The sequence below is a fragment of the Scardinius erythrophthalmus genome, assembly GCF_964197995.2.
Source record: "Scardinius erythrophthalmus genome assembly, chromosome: 21".
Taxonomy (NCBI): Eukaryota; Metazoa; Chordata; class Actinopteri; order Cypriniformes; family Leuciscidae; genus Scardinius; species Scardinius erythrophthalmus.
The window spans coordinates 11,158,821-11,184,673 of NC_138241.1; the positions used below are offsets into that span (position 1 = coordinate 11,158,821).

General features: G+C 35.7%; 1 protein-coding gene across 4 annotated transcripts in view; it reads left to right on the forward strand.

The window, feature by feature from the left end:
* Positions 1-25,853, forward strand: part of micu1 (mitochondrial calcium uptake 1) — a 99,861-nt gene that overhangs the window by 43,513 nt on the left and 30,495 nt on the right. Inside the window, exons 5-6 of one of the 4 annotated variants that reach the window (XM_081350614.1) lie at positions 13,791-13,834; positions 13,989-14,009. In XM_081350614.1, the coding sequence (XP_081206740.1) occupies positions 13,791-13,834; positions 13,989-14,009 (65 nt within the window). Of the gene's footprint in view, positions 1-13,790; positions 13,853-13,988; positions 14,010-18,393; positions 18,406-25,853 lie in introns of all 4 variants that reach the window. The other 3 variants (XM_081350616.1, XM_081350617.1, XM_081350615.1) reach the window with 3 other exon arrangements.

The window sequence follows — 25,853 nt, forward strand, 5'->3', positions numbered from 1 at the left end:
TAGAAATAACTATTAAGGATTAAGCATAATAATCATACGCACGTTTTTTTATTTTTCTTATACACCACGTTTCATTTTTAATATGAGTGAGTATGAATGAATAATTTTTACTTTTAAGTTGCATTTGTTTGCTTCTTTGTTCAATTTCAAACAGTTATTTTATTTTTTATTATTAAGAGGTTTGCGCAAGAGTTAACTGTAAACTGCAAACATTAAACTTTGCTGAAATGAAATGTCTAACTGGAAGTGTTCTGTTAACTCTGACTGATTAACTAAAACTGAAACTAAATATATAAAAACTAAATAGAAATGTTCACAAAATAAAAACTAAACTAAAACTAACAAAACCAGTAATGAAACTAACGAAAACTAAACTGAAATTTATAGGAGGTTCTTTCTTAAAAATTATATTAAAACAAAAACTAATTTAAAAATGCAAAACTATAATAACCTTGGACCTGCTCGGGTTGGACCTCCGGTTTTCGGATCCAAGTGGAAGACCTCTAAATGAGAGATCCACCTTTCAGTTAAAAGAGACACGCATGCACATTAGCTAGACCAACCTGAGGAAATACAGCTTTTTAGCACAATTTGAGCTAAAGAAGCTAAACATTTTTTGTGTGTGTCAGATTTAATTGAAATACCTTTGCTGAACTCTGCGCTTAGCCTGCAGTTGTTCTCCATTGAAGCTGACAGGAGATGTGTGACTGGAAAACCGCTGCCTGGGACATTACCAAGATGAAGTGGCTTTGGTTTTATTCATTAGATGGTCAATTTTAAATAATTTCATCATATTTTCTGCTTTCACGTAGTATTTAATAATGGCTTTTTACATTATTTACTTTATCAGATAGTGCAAACAGCAACATCTTGGCATTAGCATTTTGATGGGGGCTTGAATTTTGCACACCTCCCTCATGGGTCATCTTAGTTCCCCATGGTTCCACATTCCACCCCTCACATGATACCATGACAGCTGAGCTAGGAAAATAGCTGTTGCGTGTAAAGAGATGGCAAACCGATCAGAGGCTTTTATAGGAGGGAATGCCACAGTGAAGCCCAGCTCATCGAGTGTGTGTGCGTGTGACTTTGCTTGGTAAATGAATTAGCACGGTAGAATGAAAGACTGTCACCCAGAGGCCGAGCTGAGGCAAGAGATTTGATCACTGGCCATGAATAACCGATGGAGGTGCTGATGGCTGCAAATGTGTGTATTTGCATGTGTAAATGCATTTGGACTTTGCGTTCACAGCCAAAAGAACATTTTCAGACCAGTCTGCATTATACATAATGATATGTCATTTTGGACAGTTAATGTTAGATTAATTAATAAGATGATGGACTGTTATGAGGTCACACATTTTGGTACTCTAGCCTTGGACGTTTTCACACCTGACGCGTTTGGAGCGTTTGTTTTACCTGGTGCTAAACATAAAATTGCTGAATCTTTTATTTATTACTCTATTACTCTTTAAATAAATTCAGTTATAATTTAAGTTTTAGCTAATCTTAGCTAATGCTGTTAACTATATAGGGAGCCCTTACTTACACATGACTATTATATTAAAGGTTACAATTAACAACAGAGACCAAATTATTAAATTCAGTTGCTTTTTATTTTTAGAAATAATAATCAACACATTTCACATAAGGCTGGTTTTGCATTAACTTCTAAATCTAATTATAAAGTAAATTTTCTACTCCAATTTATTTTTAAAATATAATCATTTACACAGTGGCTGTCATAACTCGTTTTCATGACAAATTTTTTTAAACATTCATTAAATAATCAAGACTAAAGTGCTAACAGGTTAAGTAAGGGATAATGTACACCCAGCCGGTTGTTATCTCCGAATATAAACCCCCGACAGGCAGATGAGGACCCCGACGTGAAGCGGATGAAACGAGAGAGCGAGTCCACCATACTGAATGGCATAATTAAATAACTGTACACAAAATATTGATTTGACTGAGTTTTAATATTTTATTAGCTCACCAAATGCAAAACTTCCATGAAGAAAAACCGTTTCATTTTAATTCATTCGATAATTCTTTTTTTTCAATTATTGACAGTAGGATAACCTAATAAATGAAACACAAAGCCCTTTTAACAAGTAGACCTATCAATATTTATTTATTTGTAACATTATCTACTATAATAACGAAAACCCGTGCAGCAGGAGTATCAATTTATTTATATATTCAGTTTAATTTTCTATTGATTATAGATAGGACTAAATGCTTTCCTGTAGCTCAAACAGTAGAGAGATGGCGCTTGCACTGCCAAGGTCATGGGTTCAATTCCCAGGGAAAGCAAGAACTGATAAGAATGTTAATGTGTACCTTGAAGTGCAATGTAAGGCTTTGGATAAAAGCATCTGCCAAATGCGTAAATGTAATTGTAATACTTTATGTAATACTTGTAATACTTTATTACATTAATCTATTCAAATTAAACTGCATGTTTCCATTGATTGTGAAGTTAGACATTGAAAATGGCAGATCAAGCACAATTGTCTGTCATTTTATTTTTGGTTATGAATTGTATCCTATTTTCAGTTATTACAGTTAACTACGCGAAGTGATATGGATCTGTAATGCGGTCAAGACCGGCCTGGAACTACTTTAGCTGTGCGTTTCCCTGAAAATAATTGCACACCTTAGAACGTTTGTCAACCAATCAGATTCAAGCTTTCAACAACCCCCCCCCCCCCCTTTAAATATTTTAAGTAAATATAATGAATGGGTAATATAGCTGTAATATAGCTAATGTAGTGCATTGTCTCTAGAGTTAATTCCTTTAGCGAACTAACCTGCTGTCTACACTAAATGAATGAAGGTGCTCAAGCTGTTTTATTGATATCTTTCCGCAGTTAATACACTGGTTGAGAGATGTAAACATATCGATCGATCATCTCTTCTTCTTCTGCACTTTTTTACTGGTAGCTAACAGTGTTTCATTACAGTGCTCGCCCTCTTTTGGATTGTAGTGTGGATCACCTGTGACTGACTGTATTCGTCGTGTGACTGCATGCACCGAACCGTGACGCCTGTACCATCTGGGTCGGGACGAATACACCGTTACAGCCCTAGTAGTTACACATGTGGCTTTAAAGGTAGCAGTGTTTGTTTTGCTAGTGCCTCTCAAATCATGGGTTAACCTGGAGCAAAGATGAAGGGAAATACCTTATTGAAATTTGGTCAGACATCCAAAACACATAGAAATACTGAAGTTTACAAGGCGTTTAGTGAGCATTTCAAAGATTTATCGTCTGATGAATCCTCTGATTTAATCCTAATGAGCGGAATCCCGGAAAACAGGTGCACTCTGACCAATGAGAAAACAGTTTACTCGTATGTGACTTGTATTAAAGTCCCCCTGTGGTGAAAATCAAACTGATAATGTTGTGGTGTTTATAATATGCTGTAAGACAAACCATGTACAAAAGTCAAAACAATTGTAGAGTATTTTCTCCTTAAATCTGCAGTGAACCAAAGACAGTTTCAAAAACGGGGTTTAAAATCGCTGTTGTTTCTGACATCACAAACTACCTTGTTGACCAATCAGGTCAATGTGTAATCGTCAACAAGTCGATCTCTGAGCGGGTGCGAGTGACTGAAGGCGGGGCTATGAATTTGCATTCAAATTCATAGAATCGCGTATACTAAATTAAGCAAGGGTGTAGAGTTAAATTCAAGCTATTTTAAAGCATGAATATTTTTTTTTTGCAAGGAAAAAACATTTAAAGATGTAATTTTGGTGATCAAAGATCAGTTTTAAGGGATAAAATGATTGACTACAGGGGGACTTTAACTAATTTTGATCCGTTTAGAAATGTTGCCTTGTGAAAGCAAGCCACACCAAGAAGAAATTGTAACTATTTTAATCCCAGTTGCAGAACAAAGCTAACGATCTACAGGTCTGAAAATGCCTGTAATGTGATTTACACAAGTTGGAAATGCTCCTGTTACAACATGCTTTATTGGTCCTGGAACAGCATTCCTGTAAACAAATCACTGCCTATTTAGGGTTATCAAAAAATACAAATTTACACAAGCTCATGTTGTTCCAAACCTGCATGCTGCATTTTTTCCTTCTGCGGATCACAGAGGAAGATTCTTAAAGAATCTCCACGCAGTTGTTTTCCCATACAATAAATAACCATTTGTAGCGACCATATCTGCTCAAAAAGTGTTTTGAAGTCACATTATAGTTTTGGATGAGGAACAGAAACATACATACAATGGGCCCTATATTAACGATCTAAGCTCATGGTCTAAAGCGCACGGCACAAGTGCACTTAGGCCGTGTCCGAATCCACTTTTGCTAGTTTAACGACGGGAAAAATGGTCTAAAAGGGTTGTCTCTATTCTCTTAATGAGTAAAGGGTGTGTTTTGGGTGTAACATGCAAAAAAAACAGATTCTCATCTCCCATTCCCTTTAAAAGCCAGTTGCGCTTGCGCCATGGCGGATTCGCTATTTACATGGCGGAATTTGCAAGCGGAAAGACTGAACTGATTAAATTAGCCCCACATCATCACACACCCTTCACCATACCTACACTGTAAAAACTAAAGGAGCCTCAAATATCCTGTTGGATACTCAAGGAACTTCAAAATGTAATTTTGGTGCCTCAAAGCTCTTTTTCCTATAGTAGGGTTACTGGAGGAGCATTGACAATCTTTGAGGTTCTTGCTGGAACTTACGGGATCCTTTAAGCACTTTGTATTTAGTTCAGAGGTTCTGGAGTCACCTTTTCATTACCATGAGACCTCGAAGTGCTTTGGGGGAAAATAGAGGAACTTAAATGCGATAAAAGGGTTATTGGAAGATCTTTTAACATTTAAGTGGTTCCTGGAAGATCTCTAATGTTAAAGCCAGCATCTGGAGGAACCCAATGGTTCAGTGAGGCCAGAATTAGATTATTATTCTATTATTAATAATTATTATCCTATTATTATTATTATAGGCTACTTAAGTTTGATTCAGTATACATACCCAGGTGAAAAAGACGTACTATTAAATGTATTAAAAATGTACTTGAGTGTGTTTTTAGTAGACCTACAATACAAATATACTTTAATGCATTTTTATTATTATTATTATAGGCAAGTTTGATTCAGTATACATACCCAGGTGAAAAAGATGTACTATTAAATGTATTAAAAATGTACTTCAGTGTGTTTTTAGTAGACCTACAATACAAATATACTTTAATGCATTTTTAATACATTTAACAGTAACCTAGTCTTTTTCACTTGGGTAGCTTACATATATTTAGTATAGGCCTATTTTATTAAGTAATTTAAACCTTAAACAACAACACTAAATAATAATAATAATATTATATGAAGAAGAAGAAGCAGGAGGAGAAAAGTGTTTATTCTGTCACGAAACTGCTGCTATTCCTCTGCTGTCGTCGCTTCAGTGATCCTCGCGCTGCTCGCGCGCAACAAAGCTCAGCTGATCGACGTCATCGGGTTTGAAGTAACGGCTCTCCTCATCAAAGCTTCCGCCGTTTGTTCGGCTCTCCATTACAAGGTTTGTAAACTCGCCAAATAAATATAAATACAGAGTCTACTCACTATATATTTAAACACACATATATATACTAAATTTATTATACATTACTACGTTTTTACAGTGTTTACCACTCGTTTATTGCACAGTATCTGGTAACGTTATGAAGGTTTTAGCCGCGATGCTAACTACGTTGATCTTAATATGAACAAATGGAAATGATTGACTTATTGTCTTAGATTGATTTAGTCATTCAATTCAACATATTTTGTTCAACTGTGTCTTCAAATTGCTGATATAGCCTAACTAATTTAGAAAATTCTCTGATTCTTGGCGTTTGTTATGAATAACAAAAACAGGTTATAGTTTGCTCTGTTTTTGTTTAGCCTAACATTAACTTTACTTACTACAGGTGCCCTCATTCTCTCAAATACCATTTTAAAGCCATTTACTGGTCAATAAATATTGTGTTGTGAATAATCAGCTTAGTTCTTTTGTTTCCCCAGAACAACCATTACATTTCTAAAATAATCTGAACATTTCAGTGGCAACATTGAATTACAGTAAGTACCTGCACCACATGCAGTACTTTATTACTATGAACTTTCTCTGTGTGAAATTGTATTGTTTGACTGTGTACTTGTGTTTTTTAATCAGTTATTCTCTGAAAATCTTTTCTCATGATCTCAAATCCCATTCATGTAAAATATCCCAGGTTTGGTTCACAAATAATGCTATGCATTTTTTCTTATATCTTTATCATTTGCATTTGAATATAAGACATTTTAACTCTGAATTATAACTTCAAGTTTAGTCTTTTTCGACAAAAAAAAAAAAAAAAGGAAAAAGCTATTAGGCTTCTGAAGACTTACAACACAACCCATAACACATGAGTTGAACTCATTGATTATTTTTAGGATCTTTTCTGGGACATTTTTGGAGCAGCTTAACCATTTTTACATAAATTGTTGCATTGAATTGAACTAGACAAGAGTACATAAGAATGGTTTCATGAATGATTTACACATTTTTTTTCTGCTTGTGTTTCATGCAGTGAAATTGAACGGTGACTGGGGTTGCATTATGCCTGAGATCTGCTTTTGGGTTCCACAGACAGAAAGTCAAACAGGTTTGGAACGTCACAAGGCTGAGGAAATTATTTAAATTTCACAACTATCACTTTAATAACATTACTAACAGTAAATTTTGTACTTTGCAGGGATCTCGGTAAGCTGAAATACAAGTTTGATCAAGAATAAAAATCCTCCTGTAGACCTGAAAATCATTGAAGTGCCTGGACCATCCACCAGAGAAGAGGAAAAACAAACGGAAAACGATGCTGTACCTTTTCACTTTTCTAACTCTTTAAAGGGTTACTTCAGGATTTAGCATTAAGCTTTGTATTAGTAGAAAACCTGTAGTATTTTCGAATTACCATGCTTTCCCCCCTCATATCCCCCTGAGAGGAGAGATTTATGTATTTTTTGTCTGGAAAAAATCCTCCGATGACGCAAAAATCGTCATTTTGCGTCATCGGAGGATTTTCTGTCCAGAGGCTAAAGACTACAGCCAGTAGATGGCGTAGTTCCGCATGTTTTCAGCCCGCCCATAGAGGGAGGGATCTCACTCACAGAATGTACACAGTGTCAGCCGTCTTTCTTTGGAAGCTAAGCTAGCAGGCTCTTGTTCTGTGGAGAAAGCTGAATAATAGGAGAAAGCTGAGTAAGTAGGGGTTACCATCTTCCTTTTCCCGGACTTGTCCGGCGGGCGAGACTGTTAAAAATGTCCGGGATTCGGCTTTTGCGTTCTGCTGTCGCCATTCATTGTTTACATGCACACCTCTCGTTTCAATCTAACTGAATTAATTCCGATCGGTGAATCTGACTGTAGTGTTTACATGAACACTAAACAAGTGATCGGTTGATGTGCGTTTTAACATTGCTAAGAAAATTCCCGCTCCTCCGTGAGAGATGCGAGACCCGGCGCGTCTCAGTAATGAAGCCACCGGCCTCGCGCTGTTCTCCCGCGGCCGTCAGCCTCGTCCTGCTCGCCACAGTAAACATGATGAATGGTGACTGTAGAACGCAAAAGCCGGATCCCGGACATTTTGGGTCTCTAAATCCCTGGCAAACTCATCACTTACTTAGGCTAGCCTTGTTGTTTTCAACTGTGCTCTCTAACCGGTAGGCGTGGCCTCCTAAGGCAGCGAAGCAAGTGCATTCTGGGAGTTGTTGTCTTTCATCCACATAAGCCAAAAATACATTTTCTGGCTTTTCTCAGTCTAGAAAGCTCCAAATTCAAAAATTTCTCCACATTTCTTCTACTTAAATGACCTATTTTAAATACACATTCATCTTCCCAGAGGTGAAGTATCCCTTTAAGTACCTCACACCAACTTGGTCCCATAGTGACATTTTTGACCACAAACGAAATTGCTGATCGTGTGGATTCTTAGTGAAATGACTGGAATTCACCAGTGAACATTCACAGAACAACAGATCATTTTACTGCACCTTAATACTGTTTCCAGGTCGAAGCCTCTACTTCCTCTATCTTGTTTCATGAGAATACTCTACAACCATTTATGAACACTGTTGATTCAAGTCACACATTTAAGCTTTTCAAAAGCCATAGTGTACATTACAGTCTCCAGTCTAATGGCATCCCAGACTTAAACATTTTATGATTCAAAATAGCTGAATATCTAACCATCAGAGATTTCAGTATAGAGATAAAGGTTACAGCACAATGAGTGCATATTAGCACTGTTGTTTGTTTTTGGCATCTGATAGAGCTTTTGGACTTGGAAACAGTGATGTCAGACTAACCATCGGACTGAAACACAAATGTTTTAAAGTTAAGTATGATGGACATTTTTTTAATTAGTTCAAATGTAATTTTTTTACATTGATTTATTTCGTGGAACATATGTGTTTCCATGCATTTTGTTGAGATGTCTTTTCTTGTTTATCTATTGTATATACATGGTTGATTATGTTGCTTATGTATTATACTATTTTTTTTGTGTATTCATTGATATTAATCAATAGTTAGCTTTTTTCCCCATGTGCATGGAAGTGTATGTATAAAAATGAATATCAAATATGTAATAAACAATTCTTATTTTGTATTTGGTTCAATTTGTTTATTATAATAGAAGTCAAAGGTAACCATAGTAACAACATGAAATTAAATATAAAAAAAAAATGAAATTTGGTTCCTGGAGGCACCCAAAGTGGTTCCACACAGTGCCTAATATAAGAGTTCCTCAGGAAACCTGTGTGGATCCTCAGAGAACCGGCCCTTTTTAAAGGGTGCCTAGAGGATCTACAGACGGTTCCGCCGGTGTGGCGAAGTGAAGAACCCCAAAAGGTTCCTCCAGGCACCTTTTATTTTTACAGTGTAGAGATTGGCATGGTTTTATTTCAGTTAGCCTAATAGCTGGTTTGATTTGCATTGAGAGATGATCTTATGGAAAGTACTCCATGCCAATCTCTAGGTATGGTGAAGGCTATGTGATGATGTGGGGCTATTTTAATTCCAAAGGCCAAGGGAACTTTATCAGGATGCATAGTATCCTGGATCCATGAAGTAACTGGCCTTTAAAAATAAAAATCTGCCTGCCTCTATGGGAATTTAACATAGGGGTGTCCAGACTTATGCACCCTGTATTTCAAGGAAGAACATTTATTTATTTACGATACATTATTCATTCACAAAGAAAATTGGTGTCCTTAAAGGTTGGATTTTTCCTAATTTTTTTAATTAAAGCATTAAGTTCAATTTCCAAAAGATGATTTTTTATTCCTCTTTTTAGTCAGCTTTAGCATGGGTGTCTAAACTTATGCATAGCACTGTATATAAAGGCTTTTTAGCACTTATGTACAAGACAGTAGAGGACATAACCCTGACCAAACTTTTGCAGAAGAAGTGCACTTTGTTCTGTGCCGGTCTGACAGCTTGGGCGCTTCTGTAATGTAATACATTCAGATGCGCTTTAATCACAGGGCTGTGTCAGTAAGACCATGCTAAGAAAAATGGCCACTATTAAAGCAAAGTGGATAGTAAATTTGCACTTTAAGCACAAATTTAACTGCAATCACTAAATGAAAGTACAGTATTCACTGTTCACTTGTAAGCGGTGGTACTGGCTGTGTCTTCCTCCTTATCCTCTTTTGTTGGACTCTAAATGATGGCAGTGACCAGCTCTGTGTCCATACAGCCCACCTCAGCAGTCCTCTGAGACGCACGACACACACCTCCACAGCTTTTAATCGCTTTCTCCTGCTCTCTTCTTGTCCAGCTCCTTATTTCTTTTCCTTTTATTATAAGCATTGCTCTACCAGCATGATGGTGGGTGGTATGATCAAAATTTCACCCATAGACCCATTAATTTATCACAGTAACAGTATATATCACAGTATAGTCATTTTAGCTGGGCAATTATAAATAACTATCTTTTTATATAATACAATTGATTAAACAGATTACTAATGAAAGGTTCTTTATTATGTTGGTAACACTTTACAATAAGGTCTCATTAGTTAACATTAGTTAATGCATTAACTAACATGAAATAACAATGAGACATACATTTGTAACAGTATTTATTCATCTTTGTTAGTTAATAAAAGTCTAGCTGCTCATTGTTTGTTCATGTTAGTTCACAGTGCATTAACTAATGTTAACAAATACAACATTTGATTTTAATAATGTATTAGTAAATGTTTAAATTAATTAATTAATAATTAATTCTATTATAAAACAGATTAAATTCTGAGGCTACTTCTGATTGGTTTAGACATGTTTGAAGCCATTGTAAAATAGCCATATACACACACATTACTACACATTAATTGAAAACAAAAACAAAAAAACATGCATTTAATTTCAAAACACCACTTAATAACTAAAAACTCTTGACTTATTCATGGACATGTCCCAATCTATATTTTTACATCACTTAATGTCTCTTCATCATTCTCAAGTGTAAATAACACAGTCCTGCCTGCTGCGCTAATACATAGTAAATGATATTACAAAGTCTCTACATCACCCATTGCCCCTCGTATACCACCACACCGCCCAGCCCTATTATTATCTTTTCTTCTTACATTTACATTTATGCTAAAGTATAAGTAAGTACATTTATAAAGTTTGGAATAATTAAGATTTTTTTAATGTTGTTTAAAGGATGATCTCATGCTCACCAAGGCTGCGTTTATTTGATTTTGATTATAGTTTTTCAAATGTAATCTGTCGTTTATCTGTGATGGCAAAGCTGAATTTTCAGCAGCCATTACCCCTGTCTTCAGTTTTCTTATAGAGTGGGAAACGCCACAAATTAGTACGAAACGCTTCCTCCGTTCTCCTCTTAGCCAAATGCCCTGTGACCGTAATTACAAAGAACAGTTTCACCAGCTTTATTAGTTTAGTGCCTCGTTGGGTCCAGACAATGTGTTTTTTTTTTTTCCCTCGTTGTTTTCCTGACTCACTAAGAAGGCTCCTGCATGTAAACATAGTGAATAAGTAATTGTTTGCTGGAAGAGTTCTTGAATTATGTGTGGCACCCATTATGATAAAGTCTCCATTTTCACTGAGCCCTTTTGTCATTTGTGATAAACACAAAGGTTTGATGTATTTATAACAGAGACCATTTGACATCCAGACTGCTGACTGTTTGACTAAAGAGTGTTTGCGTCGAGATTCTGTTAGCTGACATTTATCTAGTGTGAAATATACCTGCAACAAGCAGTCATTCAGAAAGTCTCTCGCTGTAAAGTATGTTTCTTTCTCTTTTCAGAGAAACCATGGCATGCCAGAGCAGTGTGGGATGTCATTTAAGTTAGTTTAAGGAGTTGGGCTTTTCTTCAGGGAGAGAAGAGTGGTTGTGAAGAGAGGGAGCGTGGAAGTGAACATAAAATTCATTATTCATCCGGCTGCGAGGAAAGCTGTTCCATAATTCATCCTGTTTCAGCAGCAGAATTAGAGAGATACACTCGGCTCAAAGGCCATCCAGGCTTCAAACAGGAGATAGGCCCGGTTTTTCAATCGAAATCTCTGTCGTGACCTCACCTGTCACTCAAATGTTTGACTAACTTGACTAATAGGGTTGAACAGCTAGTGCTGGAGGTATGATCAATACAAATATAAATGAATAGTCTGAGTCAAAGGTTTATTTAAAAACAAAAAGACAAAAATGTATTTCATTTCATGACATTGATTGAAAAAAACAAACAAAAAAAAAACCTTCATTACTAAAACTCATATGGACGTGTCCCGATCTGTATTTTCACATTTCACATGTCTCCTTATCATTTTCACATGTAATTAACACAGCTTTTGGTGTGAGCAATTTTATATGATGGTAACAAAATATATCGCTGTATAATTTTTTTAATTTAATTTAAAATTATTTATTTGTTAAATAAAAAAAATGAATAACCCAGTGATTTAAATACCAAATAAAAGGTATGTTTAAAGGTGCTTTTTAATCTTTGGAATTTGATAAACAGAAACCAAAATATGATTAGTCATAATGATTTAGATATCTGCCATGTTTATATAAAAATATACAAATATAAATATAATGTACACTACCATGCAAAAGTTTAGGGTTGGTAGAAGTCTTTTTTTTTTTTTTTTTTTTTTTTTTTTTTTACAATTTTATTCACCAAGAACACATTAAATGTATCAAAGTTGACAGTAAAGACTCTTATAATGTAAAAAAAAAAAAAACAAAAAAAAAAAAAAAATCTGTTTCAAATAAATGCTGCTATATTGAACTTTTTATGCATCAAAGAATCCTGAATAAAATTGATCACGCTTTCCACAAAAATATCAAGCAGCACAACTGTTTCAGCATGGATAATAACAAGAAATGTTATTATTGGCATATTAGAATGATTTCTGAAGGATCATGTGACACTGAAGAGTTATGATGCTGAAAAATTCAGCTTTGCATCACAGGAATAAATGACATTTTATTAATATGGAAAATCAGTTATTTTAAATTGTAATAATATTTCACAATATTACTGTTTTTACTGTATTTTTGATCACATGAATGCATGAGACTTCTTCTATTCCATAGACTTCCATTGTAAATGCATTATTTTAAACACAATCTTTTACAAGAGTCAATTATTTTCAGTGTTAATCGATCTTAGCTTGTATTGAACCCGAAAGCTCCTTTAATGGATTGTACAATGGATGAAGTCTTGGCTCATGAAGCTGACCCTAGATCAGCAGACTCTGTCACATTCGGCTATGTACTGCATTCAGTTACACTAGATTAATGGAGAAATGATTCTGTGCTGAACGACTATGACATTTATTTGGAACTTCTGGAACATGGAAATGAGCCTTGATAGCTTATATTAATCATTCGTACACATCAGTAATCGCCCAGTTCCTGTAGTGACATCTATAAATATAAATGACTACTGGGAGTCAAAGATGCTTATACAGATAGACTTGTTTAAGTGTGATAAAAAATCTCTTGAAATTCTAGTAAAGTTGCCTATTTAGTCAGCATTTCTCACAGCGAAAGCCGTTCTAAAAGGTAGACAGCATGATCATGTATGTTGGCCACATTCTAAAGCACCGTCACATTTATCTTTTAAAGGGAAAATTATCCCAGAGTGTATTGGGACAAACTCCCCCCAATTTTTTTTTTTATATTATCAGTTTTGAAAACGGTTGTGCTGCTTATATTATTTTGCAAACCATGATCTTTTTTTCATTTTCAGTATTATTTGTTGAATAGAAATTCCAACATTTATTTGAAATAAAAATATTTTGTAATGTTATGCTTATGTCTTTAATGTCACTTTTTATCTATTTAATGCATTTCCACAAAATTATGTTTTCAACATTAATAGTAATAAGAAGTGTTTCTGCATAATGATTTCTGAAGGATCATGTGACTGGATGAATGATTTAGAAAATTCAGCTTTGCATCACAGGAATAAATTGCATTTTATATAAAAAAAATATTCAGAACTGTTATTTTAAATTGTAATAATATTTCACAATCTTCCTGTTTTTACAACATTTGATCAAATAAATGCATCCTTGGTGAGCATACGAGACTTATATCAAAAACATTTAAAAAAAAAAAACTTTGATGGGAAGTTTACTTATTCATTCAGTATGAAAAATGTTGGTCAGTGTGATTAAAATTGCCTATTTTATCCAATATTTGCTATGTTTTGGAGCAGAGCCACCGTGTTTGACTGTTTCTCTCTCTCTCTCTGTCTCTCTTAGACCTTGGTCTGGATCAGTTTGTGGTGAAACGCTATGATGGAAAGGTAAGCAGCGAGATCTGTGTGCGTGTGCATATGTGGGCGAGTGAGTGGGAACCGAATAGTTACTTTGCCATTGTGCAGCTCGACAAGATGACGCAGGATGGAGACGTCCGTTCTCATTCACTCTTAATGAAAATCTTTCACTCTCTCTCCACAGAAATTCATCCACAGCTCAATCGTGAGCATGCTTTAAAACATTCTCTCTTGTACAATCTAAAAACCTCGTTGCACACTTGAACAAATTTGCATGAAAAGTTGTACATTGTCATCAGGGACATTTGTTGTCATTATTTTGTCATGTTTTTTTTTTTGTAATTAACAAAAGACTGATCTCGTTTTTAATGTCTCTAGACTAACCTCTTTAAACACACCTCTGTCTGTCTTATACATGTCTATCCTTGCCTCAGATGCTTGGTCTCTCTGTTTAGTTCTTTTGTTAGTACTAGAAAGGCACAGATATAGTCATTTTGGTCAAAACCAATTATTAATTTTAGAGATGGTTGATAACAAATGTAATTTCCAATATGATAAATAATGTACTCAATTTAATATAAATGAAATAGTCAAGTTCAATTCACATTTATTTGTATAGTGCTTTTCACAATACATATCGTATCAAAACAACTTTACAGAAAATACATGTGTCTACATTACAATTTAAAATGATCTGTTATCAGAGGTGACTGTGTCCAAGTAATGTCCATATTTCAGAAATGTACAGTTCTAAGATAATACAAATCATGCAATTCATTTAAACGACAACGGCATTTCGGGCGCCTAAAAAAGCAAAATTTTGAAAATGGGTTTCGTAAAAAATGCTAGTTATCGTAAAAATCGATCTTTACAAAGTGACATCGCCAACTACAGACCTGGCAGCAGAATACAGCGTTTTTAGTCGTTTTTTTTGCGAATCCGTGTGAACAGGGATCATTTGGACAGCATTGTCGTCTGTACTTTTCAGTTTTAAGTACATTGTTGTCGTGTAAACTTACCCTTAGACTGGCTGGTTTATGTTTTTTAGTGCTGGTCCGGCATTAGGATTGGGAATCGAAAATCGATTCCGATTTTGGAATCAGAAGCTTATTATAAAATTTTTCGTTTCGATTCTGCTTATCAATTCTAGTGTGCACATTTTAATTTAATTTTAAACCATTAAAGTTCAAGAAGACACAAAAGAGAACTTTCTGTGGGCAAATCCAGTGAGTGCCTCTCATATAGTGTACAAATACTGAATTGAGTTCTCTTCTGCATCTTCTTGAAAACTTTGTCAAATATCCCTGAAACACAGTCGGTTATGTCTTAAGTGAACATAAACAGTTGAGAAAAAGAAAACACATGTATATCAGTATATTGGATCCATGCATTTTCTTAAAGTGACTGCAGCCTAATAAACCTGCTGCTGTTTGTGTAGTTACTGTTAATCGAAGAACAAAAGAAAAAGAAAATCACTCACTGATCTTGACTGAATAACTTATGTAATTTTAATAAGGACTAATCTATAAACTAGATTAGTTTAGTTTATTAGTTCTTTAGGCTGCTGATTTTTGTTCATGGTATTCAGCTGCAACAGAATGTTTTGCAAAAAGACAGAGATAAATATGTTTGACATCTAAATGTTTGACTTTTTTTATCCATATTGGAATTGAAACTGGGAATCGTTAAGATGCAGAATCAGAATTGGAATCGGAATCACTAAAATACCCAACCCTAACCAGCATAGCCTTGCTATTCGCCATAAAAAGGTTCAGTTGAAGCTTGTTTGTCCCAACTAGGCTATTTAAAGAAATAGTTCACCCAAAAATGAAAATCAGTGTCAGTGACTTAAATTTTGGTCAAACTGTTCAACTATTGTATGGCTTCAGAAGTCTTAGTGCGTGGACTTTGTGTGGTGTTTTTTTGGTTAGCTGTGTAAATCACCACTCATTTTGATTATATGGAAAACAGAAGATCAGAAACCCTCAGATCCAGACTTGTGTTTGATGGAAGAAAGTAAATGATGTCAAAATTTCATACTTGGGTGATCTATTATTTTAACTAACTAACCATCTGCTAACTGCTAACATCTTCAGCAGATGGTTGGCTCTGTTTTTCTGGTGAACATTATGGCTAGTCCACCAATATCACAAGCATTCATCCTGGTCTGAGCTGAGGTTTTCTTCAGGGTTATTTATGGTTTCAGGTCTTATTTTCCTTGTATAGGAAACAGTCTCCTGTCTCCATAGTCATTAAGAGGGAACATTTGTCAAATGACCCAGTCATAGAGCAGCTGTTACGGTACTGGTGCACCTTGAACTGGCTGATCTCTGGACTGGGTTGGGTCACCTAATGCCTGTGTGTACTGTTTGTGCTGTTCACACGCACACTTTATCTAGGCATATTTGTTTTCGACATTAGTAGTATTGAGTTGGTCAATCATTCTCAAGTCAGATGGTGATAAATCACTCTTCAGTTTCGCAATGTCTCACAGCTAACCGCACCAGGTTTTTTTTAGTATCATCTGTACATGCAAGATGCATAGCGGTTCAGTACACTGAAACATGTACAATTGCTCTGTATTACGCAAAATCAGCTTTGTTTTGGTTTAATGTTCCTGCACAGCTGAGAAAGTGAAGGAAGTAGCTCTTGGTCAGTTGCTCAAGAAAACAATGATTTGAGTGAGTCTAATTTCTGCCATTCAAATGGAATAAAACAAATGGAAAAATAAAACCCATTATAAACGGGTCTCCCAGGAAAATACTGTTGATAGTCCCGCCCCCAAACCCTCATCATTGGTTGATCCTTTTCCACCTTAAAACTGTGACAACCCTATTTACCAAATACCATAGTTACCACAGTTATTATTAGCACAATACTGTGGCTACCACTCCATACAAAAAGATTGTGTGAGCTTGTATTGTCTGAAAGAGATCACATAAGTAATTACAGTTTTATGGTAGTAACAATAATTGTAGTAACTATAGCAGTTTATGCGAACCATGCTAAAATCCGTCTGTAAAGATACATACGTTAACATGTCTTAGATCTATAGCTTTTTTTTGCTTTATTTACCAGCTAAATTCGATTTCCACGTCGTGTGAAATATGCCCTCTTTCCATTTCCATTTTCCCTCTATCTCTTTTTCGTTCTCGAATTGTTTTTCTGGGGATTGTCGGCCAGCGTGCAGCCTGTGGGATGTGGACAATGTCTTGTGATTTTTCATTTCCATAATACTGTCAAATCTCGTGCCTGGTTTGCTCCATACGGGCTCACGGCAGGACTGCTGGATCCCTCTCCCTCTCTTCTTCTTACACACTTCCTCATGTCGCCAATGCCACTAAATCCTGGATGGCAATAACGAAATTCCAGGAACGGTATTTTTTTGCAGTTAACGCATGGGTACACTATGCTAATAAACACTCTTGTGTAATTGTTTTGCTCTCTGCAAATGTGTGAACACACCAGCACTTTTAACCTTCTTGTTCGTCATCCATCAACAGTAATTTGCAGGTCATCGCAGCTGGTGCTTTGCAAGTGTGACTTTCACATCTAAAACGGGTTGCGTGTGTGTGTGAGAGAGAGAGAATGTGTGTGTTCCACTCAGCCCACTTTTAATGCGCACAGGTGTTTTGCAAACACTATATATGTTTTCCAACAATATGACATCAGTGTTGGGGAAGATACTTTAAAACTGTAGTACAATCCAAGCTGCTCCTATCTATATTATATATCTATCAAGAAATGTATTAATTTATCATATTAAAATGAAATTTAGCATGTAGCGATGTATGAAGCACAGGTCTCAAAGATGTCACTTTCAAAACAGCTGGTCAATGAGGCATTAAACCCATTGCAAAATTTGCATGGGGAAATCTTTCACACTCATGCAAAACTTTGGATCACGTGGATTCCTTAAATTAAAATGAATGGATTTTGCCTGCAACAGTGACCTGACCTTAGGCTGCAAAGTAACATTTGGCATAAAAACCCTGCTAATTGTTGAAAACATTGCTTGTTAGCTACTGTCACACTACTAACTTACAGCAGTAGTGTACAGAAATGAGAATCGTAATGAGTTTCATGATTCTGGTTCAGATTATTTTGAGTTGATGTGATGAAATGAAAGACTTGTGGTTCATTTTAAAATATCTGGTCTTTTTGATTCAGTCAGTGAGTGAATCATTACACCAATTCAAACCAGTGACTCATGAGTTCGAGACCAGATTTATCAGTCTTTTGCATTAAGTGGCTCTTGGTTCCCAACCAGAGTAGCATCACTACTTGTCGAATCTAATTACTCCCCAACACTGATATGTATTTATCTGTATGAACATATAACTGTATATCTGTGATCAATCTCTTTTAACACATGAAATCATTGTTCTTCCAGGCATCAAGATGTCCTACATTGTTTTGTTTTTATTTAAGTATATGATAGTTTTGTTGCGTTTGTGGTGACTGTTATTAATTTGTGCTCTTCCGGCTCTTCCTGTGTCCATCTAACCAATAAACCCCATCATTCTCTTCTCTGCCATCTTTTTACTTCTCCATCCCCTCCCTTTCCGTGCGCCCCTCCCTCTCTGCAGGACTTCTGGCAGGTATGGGGCGAGTGCCAAGCTGCATGGGACTGTGTGTGTGTGTGTGTATGCGTGATTTAGCCTCTGTAGCGGGTCTACTGAAAATTTCACTAGACCTCCTAATCCATCTCTCTTTGTCTCTCTCGCTCGCGCTCTCTCTCTCTCTCTCTCTCTCTCTCTCCTTCTTCTCCTTGAGTTGTCAGAGAGAAAATCAGCATAAGTTCCCAGATGTGGAGCTCTGGCCAAACAATGCATTAAAAGCCTCTACATTTCATTAAAAATCATTGGATGGGTAATAAACCCCGGCCAGACGAGCAGAAGAGAATTAGCTCAGCAGAAAAGAGAGATTTGAATAGTATGACTACAGCAAAGGAGGAGTGAAGTTATTGACAGTGCATTTTCTTGGAGAGCTGAGTTGAGAGGCTAATAGTGTTTGTGCTTCTGGAGTGAACATCACGCTGGATCACATATCTTATGGCCACATGATAGTTGTAGCATTTCGGGTGTTTTTCTGTTACATCGAGGCTGCATTTATTTGATCAAACATACAACAGTAATATTGTGAAATACTGTTATGATTTAAAATAACAGTTTTCTATTTCAATATTTATTTTAATGTCATTTATTCCTGAATTTTCAGCATCATTACTCCAGTTTTCAGTGTCACATGATCCTTCAGAAATGATTCTAATATGCTGATTTGCTACTCAAGAAACATTTCTTATTATATCTAGTGTATGTTGAAAACTCTGCTGCTTAATATTTTAGTAAAAATCATAATTTTGGGGGGAATTTTTTAATGGATGGAAAGTAAAAAAAAAAATTGAAATATAATTTGGTTTGTGACAATGCAAAGTCTTTACTGTCACATTTTGATCAATTTAATGCATCAATAAAAAATATTTAAAAAATGAAATCGACAAACATCACCACATGGACACAGTTTCAACAGTTTTTTAGTTTTTCTTTAGTATACAGTGGCATGTTTTTGAAATCTAAAACTAGGTGTACTTTTTGGACAGTGTAGTTATTTGCCATGCTTGCAAATGCTTGCAGCTGTTTGTTCTGTGGTGATTGTGGCCCCGAACTGATTTGAAAAACATTACTAAATGATTTAAAGAATCTGTTAGTGGTGTTGCCAGGATGTTTCTATATTGGTAGTTTCTAGGGTGTTCTGGGTGGTTACTAGGCTGAATCAGAAAGAGCCCTTAATTACATTCATATCTGTAAATTTGGCTCAGCTCCCTCCCTCAATGTATGTCTATTTTAATGCCAGTTTATCATCAGCCAGTTTAAGACCATGTAGAAGCATGTACTGAAAAAAAAAATTGCTTAATTTTTCTTTGGCAAGTTTTTGCACGAATATTTTTTAAGTAAATTTCACACGCATATTTTTTAAGTAAATTTCATATATGGAATTAAGTAAACTCTACTTAACTAAGTTAAGTGAAAGTAACAAAGAAAATAAGTCATGTTAACTTGGCTAGTAAAAGGTTGAGTAATATCTATTTAGTTGAAGTTTCCTTTGCAAGACATTTCACTCAGACAATATAACATTGAATTAAACCACACTTTTAAGTATATGCTTTACTTAGAAACATCTAAGTGAATAATACAATAGACATTGCGTGAGACACAATATCTACATTTCAAAAGTTATGTGTTACGTGAACGCAGAGACCTCAATACTTGGTAGATAATACACAATGACGGTAACGTTTGATTGATCGTTTTTGTGTTTGAATGTGTCATTTTGAGTAGAAAATTAACTCCAAATGTCACAAAATGGCAAGTTACTAATCCTAACAACAAAAGCAATGATGAAACAGTGTAAATACAGTTGGGAAACAGTGAGATATCAACCTCATTAATTATTCAAGGCCCAGTGCATGATGGGAGCACCAGTATCAGAAAAGTTGAGTAATTTTATTTAATTTTATAACATTGATATTTACACTTTCATTTCTACACGCTTGAATTGAGTACTTATATAGATTTTTACTTAGTTTTTAGTTAACTTTTTAGTGTAAATTAGTTTTTGTCTGTAGTATTTACTTCACCACAAAATCATTTTTATCAGTGTACTAGCTCACCTCTCCCCATTAAGCCACACAGTTAAATATATCTTTCAAGTCTGTAGCACAAACACTTACGCACCAAAGTTGTATACCTTAGGGAAATTCAAATGTCTAACCTCAAGCATGAGTACACATGCTTTAGCGAACACTACTAATGACTGTTTCCAAACAACTTTCCCAATCACTCCCCTCCTCTGCCGTTGTTTGATCAAACTGGTAGTCCCAGTCCACTGGTTGAACCAGAAGCCGGCATGTCAAACCGCTCCAGCAACCGCCACAATATTTACACAATTAGTCAATGGCTTACTTACATGCTCTGCATATTAAACTGATATTTTCACATTGACAAATGACATGCTTCACCTTTAAGACTTTGTGTTATTTGGAAAGTGGGCGGTGGTGACCTTTGCTCAATGTTTAGATCACACACATACAGCATGTTCAGACCAATCTAGACAGGAAAACACAAATATGCACACTGACACACCACTTTGCGTCACACCCCAGTTTGCACGGGACATCAAGGCAGTGCTAAAGGACTTTGAATTAATCTGAATTGATCTAGAAGATTCTGCCACTCCATTCTGCTGACGCCCACACACTTTATACCACCCCCCCAACCACACACACACACACACACACACACACACACACACACTCAAGGTCTAGCGTGTGCACATGTGCAGTAGAGTCTGTTATGGAATAGCATTGAGGGAGGCCAGCTGTCTCTCCCTGCTGAATTATTGAGCGTAGACACTCTTCTTTGTGTGTTGCACAGAGAAAGCAAGAGTGTGTTATGTGCATGCATGTGCAAATGCTCATGTGCATGAATAATGCAGCACTGGGGATCAGACCAGTCAGCCATAGACCTTAGTCAGGATAATGCCATTTTTGATTTCCAACGGGAATAAAATGAGGCTGTGAGGGTTGGAAGTACAGTGTGTTCAGTGGATTGTACGTTTATCTACCAGCATGGCAATTGTTCAGCTTGAGAAACATTTTTCAAGTTCATTAGACAAAAACTCCATAAAACAATTTGAGTTTTGAAAGTTATTCGATCTTTATAGAGTGCAAGCCATTGTACAGTTTTCACAGCCTCGTTTTCATCAGTGTAAAATTCAATATGTCGTCCACCCTGACTCAGGTCTGTTGGTAGATCCAGATCTTCAGATATCATGCAAGTGTGTATAAGTAGGGGATTATTCACCCTTGCGTTCTTCTTTGCCTACATTTTGCCATTGCTGTTAATTTGTCAAGTGTAGTGTTGCTGTCATGATACCAAAATTTCAGGTATCAAAAACAATACCAGTAATTTTCACAATTTATACCCAAATGGATACCACAGCAAAAATAATAAACACACTCCTTGATTATAAACTGTAAATATTAACAAATTAAATGAAACTTGTGTAGAACCTTTAAATATTTAAACTTTTAAACAAATATTGCTTGAAATATTTTAACTATTAATTATGTAAACGGCTAATAATAAAATTGTAAAGAACAACGTCAATTGAAAGCAATAGAGTAAATATGTTTTTCACATTATTATTAAAGTTTATTAAAGTAAACAGTCAAAACTAGTTTCAAGCATTAGAAGAAATAAATCAAGAGAACGAAAATACAATGTTCTTTATGTACAATATAATTTATAAGATAATAATAATAAAAATATCGGCGTAAATCTTCGTAACTAAATTTGACTAGATAACAAAAAAAAATTATAAATAATATTAAGATACAATTATATTATAAGTTACACATATAATATTCAAATTAGGTTACACTGCATTTTAAGAAGTACATTTAACATAACAAGGACACTGTAAAATAAAGTATATATATATATATTCAAAACTATTATAATTATAGCAAAACTTCTTGTTATTACAAATATTGTATTTTATAAAAATGACAGAAACAGGGATCTAAAACATAGAGCATTCACAGATGCATGTAGTAGGCTATAATGATCTGTTTTTACAGTTTATTAACTAGCCTACAAGTCTTGCTAGTCAATCTTTCTGGAGATTACTTGATGTTGTTGTTGTCATAGGCACACACCAGTTTTTTGGCAGCTGACTTAACTTTATATATTCAGCACTCAGGTTTTGAATTGACTTGGTACTGTAGACTGACAAGTATTTATTTGTTGTACATATTAACTTGACACTAAAGTACTGTATACAGTTTACGTCATGAGTCTGGAATAATGGGTTTAAAGGGATATTTCACCACTGGAAAGATGAATGTGTATTTAAATTCGGTCATTTATGTAGTAGAAATGTGAAATTATTTTAGAAGTTGGTGCCTTCTAGACTGAGAAAAGCCAGAAAATGTATTTTGGGCACATGTGGATGAAAGACAACAACTCCCAGAATGCACTTGCTTCACTGCCCTACGAGGACACTCCCAATCCACGCCTACCGGTTACAGAGGGCAGTGTTGAAAGAAATGATACATCTAGGCTACTAGTTGACTCGAAACTGAAAAGACGGCATTTTATTGTGAGATCCCCCTATCCCCCTATGGTTGGGTTGAAAACATGCAGAACGAGTTCCTCCTACAGGCTGTAGTCTTTAGCCTCTGGACAGATGACACAAAATTTTTGCGACATTAGAGTTTTTTTTCCAGACACACAATACAGAAATCTCTGGTCTCAACCCCGGGGACATGAGGGAGGGAAGCACAGCCATTTGAAAATACTACCGGGTTTCTACTGATACAAAGCTTAATGATAATCGGTGAAGTATCCCTTTAAATGATCAATATTCTAATTTATTTGTATAGTTTCAGTTCAGTGGCTAATTGAATTGCCTCAGTGTCATTATTTGGAAGTAAATGATTGCTGCTGTTGAATCACATAGACAGCCTAGTTACGTAGTACCTGTTACTTTTCTTTGCACTGTCAAGAAGAAACAATCACAATCATTTGTGATTACTGAAGGATTTTGTTGTTGTTTAAATCATTTGATAAAGATTTCAGGGGAGAATGATAATTCTTGTAATTAATAGACAATAAGATGAGAAATGTCTTTTAGATTTGAGGATTGGACTCGGTCAGTATGCGCCCCCTAGAGGAAGACATCTTTTTTGTCTCACAGGAAAGAGTTATCAAGTAGATCTCACAAGACTTGACAAGAACAAGTATGGGTTGTTTTTCATTTTAAAATCAACAGAAAAATATATAAATATTCTGCATAAAAGGTTTTTTAGGGCCATTAAGATTTGTCTGGATTGTGAAATTTTCACAAGAAGAATTTCTTATTATTTGTATCATTTATTCATTATGTTGTCGTGGTTGTTGCACTGCCTTTTTGCTGACTTTTTTTCTGTAAAATAGTAAAGCATTACTGTGATGTCCGGTTGCATTTAGGTGTAAGTTATGTTTTATTCTCATAAATGTCAAATAGTCCTTAAAATAGTCCTTACATTTTTTTTTTTTTTCAAGTTTCATGTGTTATTTCTTTTACTTTTAATTCTGGAATGAAGTGTTACCAGTATCTGATCTCTGGCAACTCAAAAAGACGAATGTTCCTCCTCTCTCTCTCTCTCTCTCTCTCTCTCTCTCTCTCTCTCTGATGGAAGCGGAGACCTGTGCCTGTGCTTTAGATCTCTGTGCATGCCCTGCGCTGAATGCGTGCGATTGACTGGCTGCAGGACAGGCTGCTAGTGGGACGGGGTACAGCTGGCATTATGTAGCACCCCCTGCCTGCACTCGGTGACACCACACTTTACCCTGGATCCAGGAACACATGCTCTCTCAGCACATCACAGCACATCTCTGCTCACTGGGCCTATAACTGCATGAACACCAAGCACACAGCATGAGTTGACTAACTTTGAGTCAGAGGTCATGTTATTTTGGACAATCCCTGAAACACTTGTGGGTATGTTGAACATGACGGATGGTGGGAGGGGGTGGAGTCTGCTATGTGAGGGTAGCTGGTGGGGCTGTCACCATGGAAACCAGCCTGATGTCCTGTGGTTGACCCTATTTTGACCTTTAGGTTCAGTAGGGGTCTTCCATGAACAATATTGAAGAAGTGTAATACATGTACGCTTTATTCTACATTTGATCCATTTAAAATGGATAGTTCACACAATAAATGATGTGATCTTTTAGTCACCCTCAAACATTTTACTTCTTCTCTGGAACACAAAAAGGAGAATTTTTGAAGAATGTGCATGCTGCTCTTTTCCATAAAATGACGGTGAAAAATAGCACCATAAAAAATTCCTAAAAGTAGTCGATATGACGTCCTCTGAAGCTGTATGAGGCATTTGTGTGAGGAACAGACCAAAAGTTAGGCTTACCATAGCACTCAGATCTCATTTGTACTTTCAAACATTTAAACCTTGTGCAGTTGCAAGACTTGCAAAGAATCAGTGGTGCCATTGTTGTCAAACCTGCAGTGATGCGTCTTGATGTGGCAAGTCCAAGTGGGATTTGAGAACTAGGATAAAAATACTTAGCTTTTCATGAGGAATGGCGCAAAATTTATCTTACAACTTCAGAAGACTTAAGGTGATGATACACAGGGCAACTTTTTGAGCAATGTTGCTGGGCAATCTTGCCGAGCGATTGTTGCTTGGGCACTTTCCCATTGAAAATGGACAATAAATTTCTATCTGGATAATTTAGATCGCGGTCGTGGGCCATGTGTCTCATCACCTGTAGAATATTGCATAACCTGTTTGTACTACTTTTATGTTGTTGTTTTTTGGTGGTGGTGTGGTGGGGTGGGGTCACTTTTTGGAGCTCGACAGCATCCCTTCACTTTTCTGTTCCATGGAAAAAAGATACTTTAGTCAGACTATAATTTATTACATTTCTTTTCTTATTCCTGTTTTTACCACAGTGGTTTCTACATCTCTAGTCTGGCATGATGGATTGAAATGATCAGCCACCTTATTTAACTGTGTATTTTTAATTAGTTGGACATAGTATATAACTTTTTTGGGGGCATATGCAATTTATGAATGAATGCGTGTAGTGTGTCTAGACAGTGACCTTTTTCTGAAGTCTCTCTGGTGTTTTGTGGGGTACTTTGGGTCTTAACTAAAATGCTATATATATATATATATATATAATTTTTTTTTTTTTTTTTTTTTTTGTTATATAGGCAGTACTTTTTAATTCAACACACTATTAAAAATAAAGGTTCTTTGTTGGCATCAATGGTTCCATGAAGAATCTTTAAAATCCATGGAACCATTCCATTTCACAATAGTGGAAAATGGTTCTTCAGATTATTGAAATGTTCTTCACACAAAGAACAATGTTTGTTTTAAGAACTTTTGAAAGGTTCTTTTAGGAAACCAAAATGGTTCTTCTGTGGCATTGCTGCGAAAATCCCCTATTTAGAAGCTTTATTTTTAAGAGTAAAC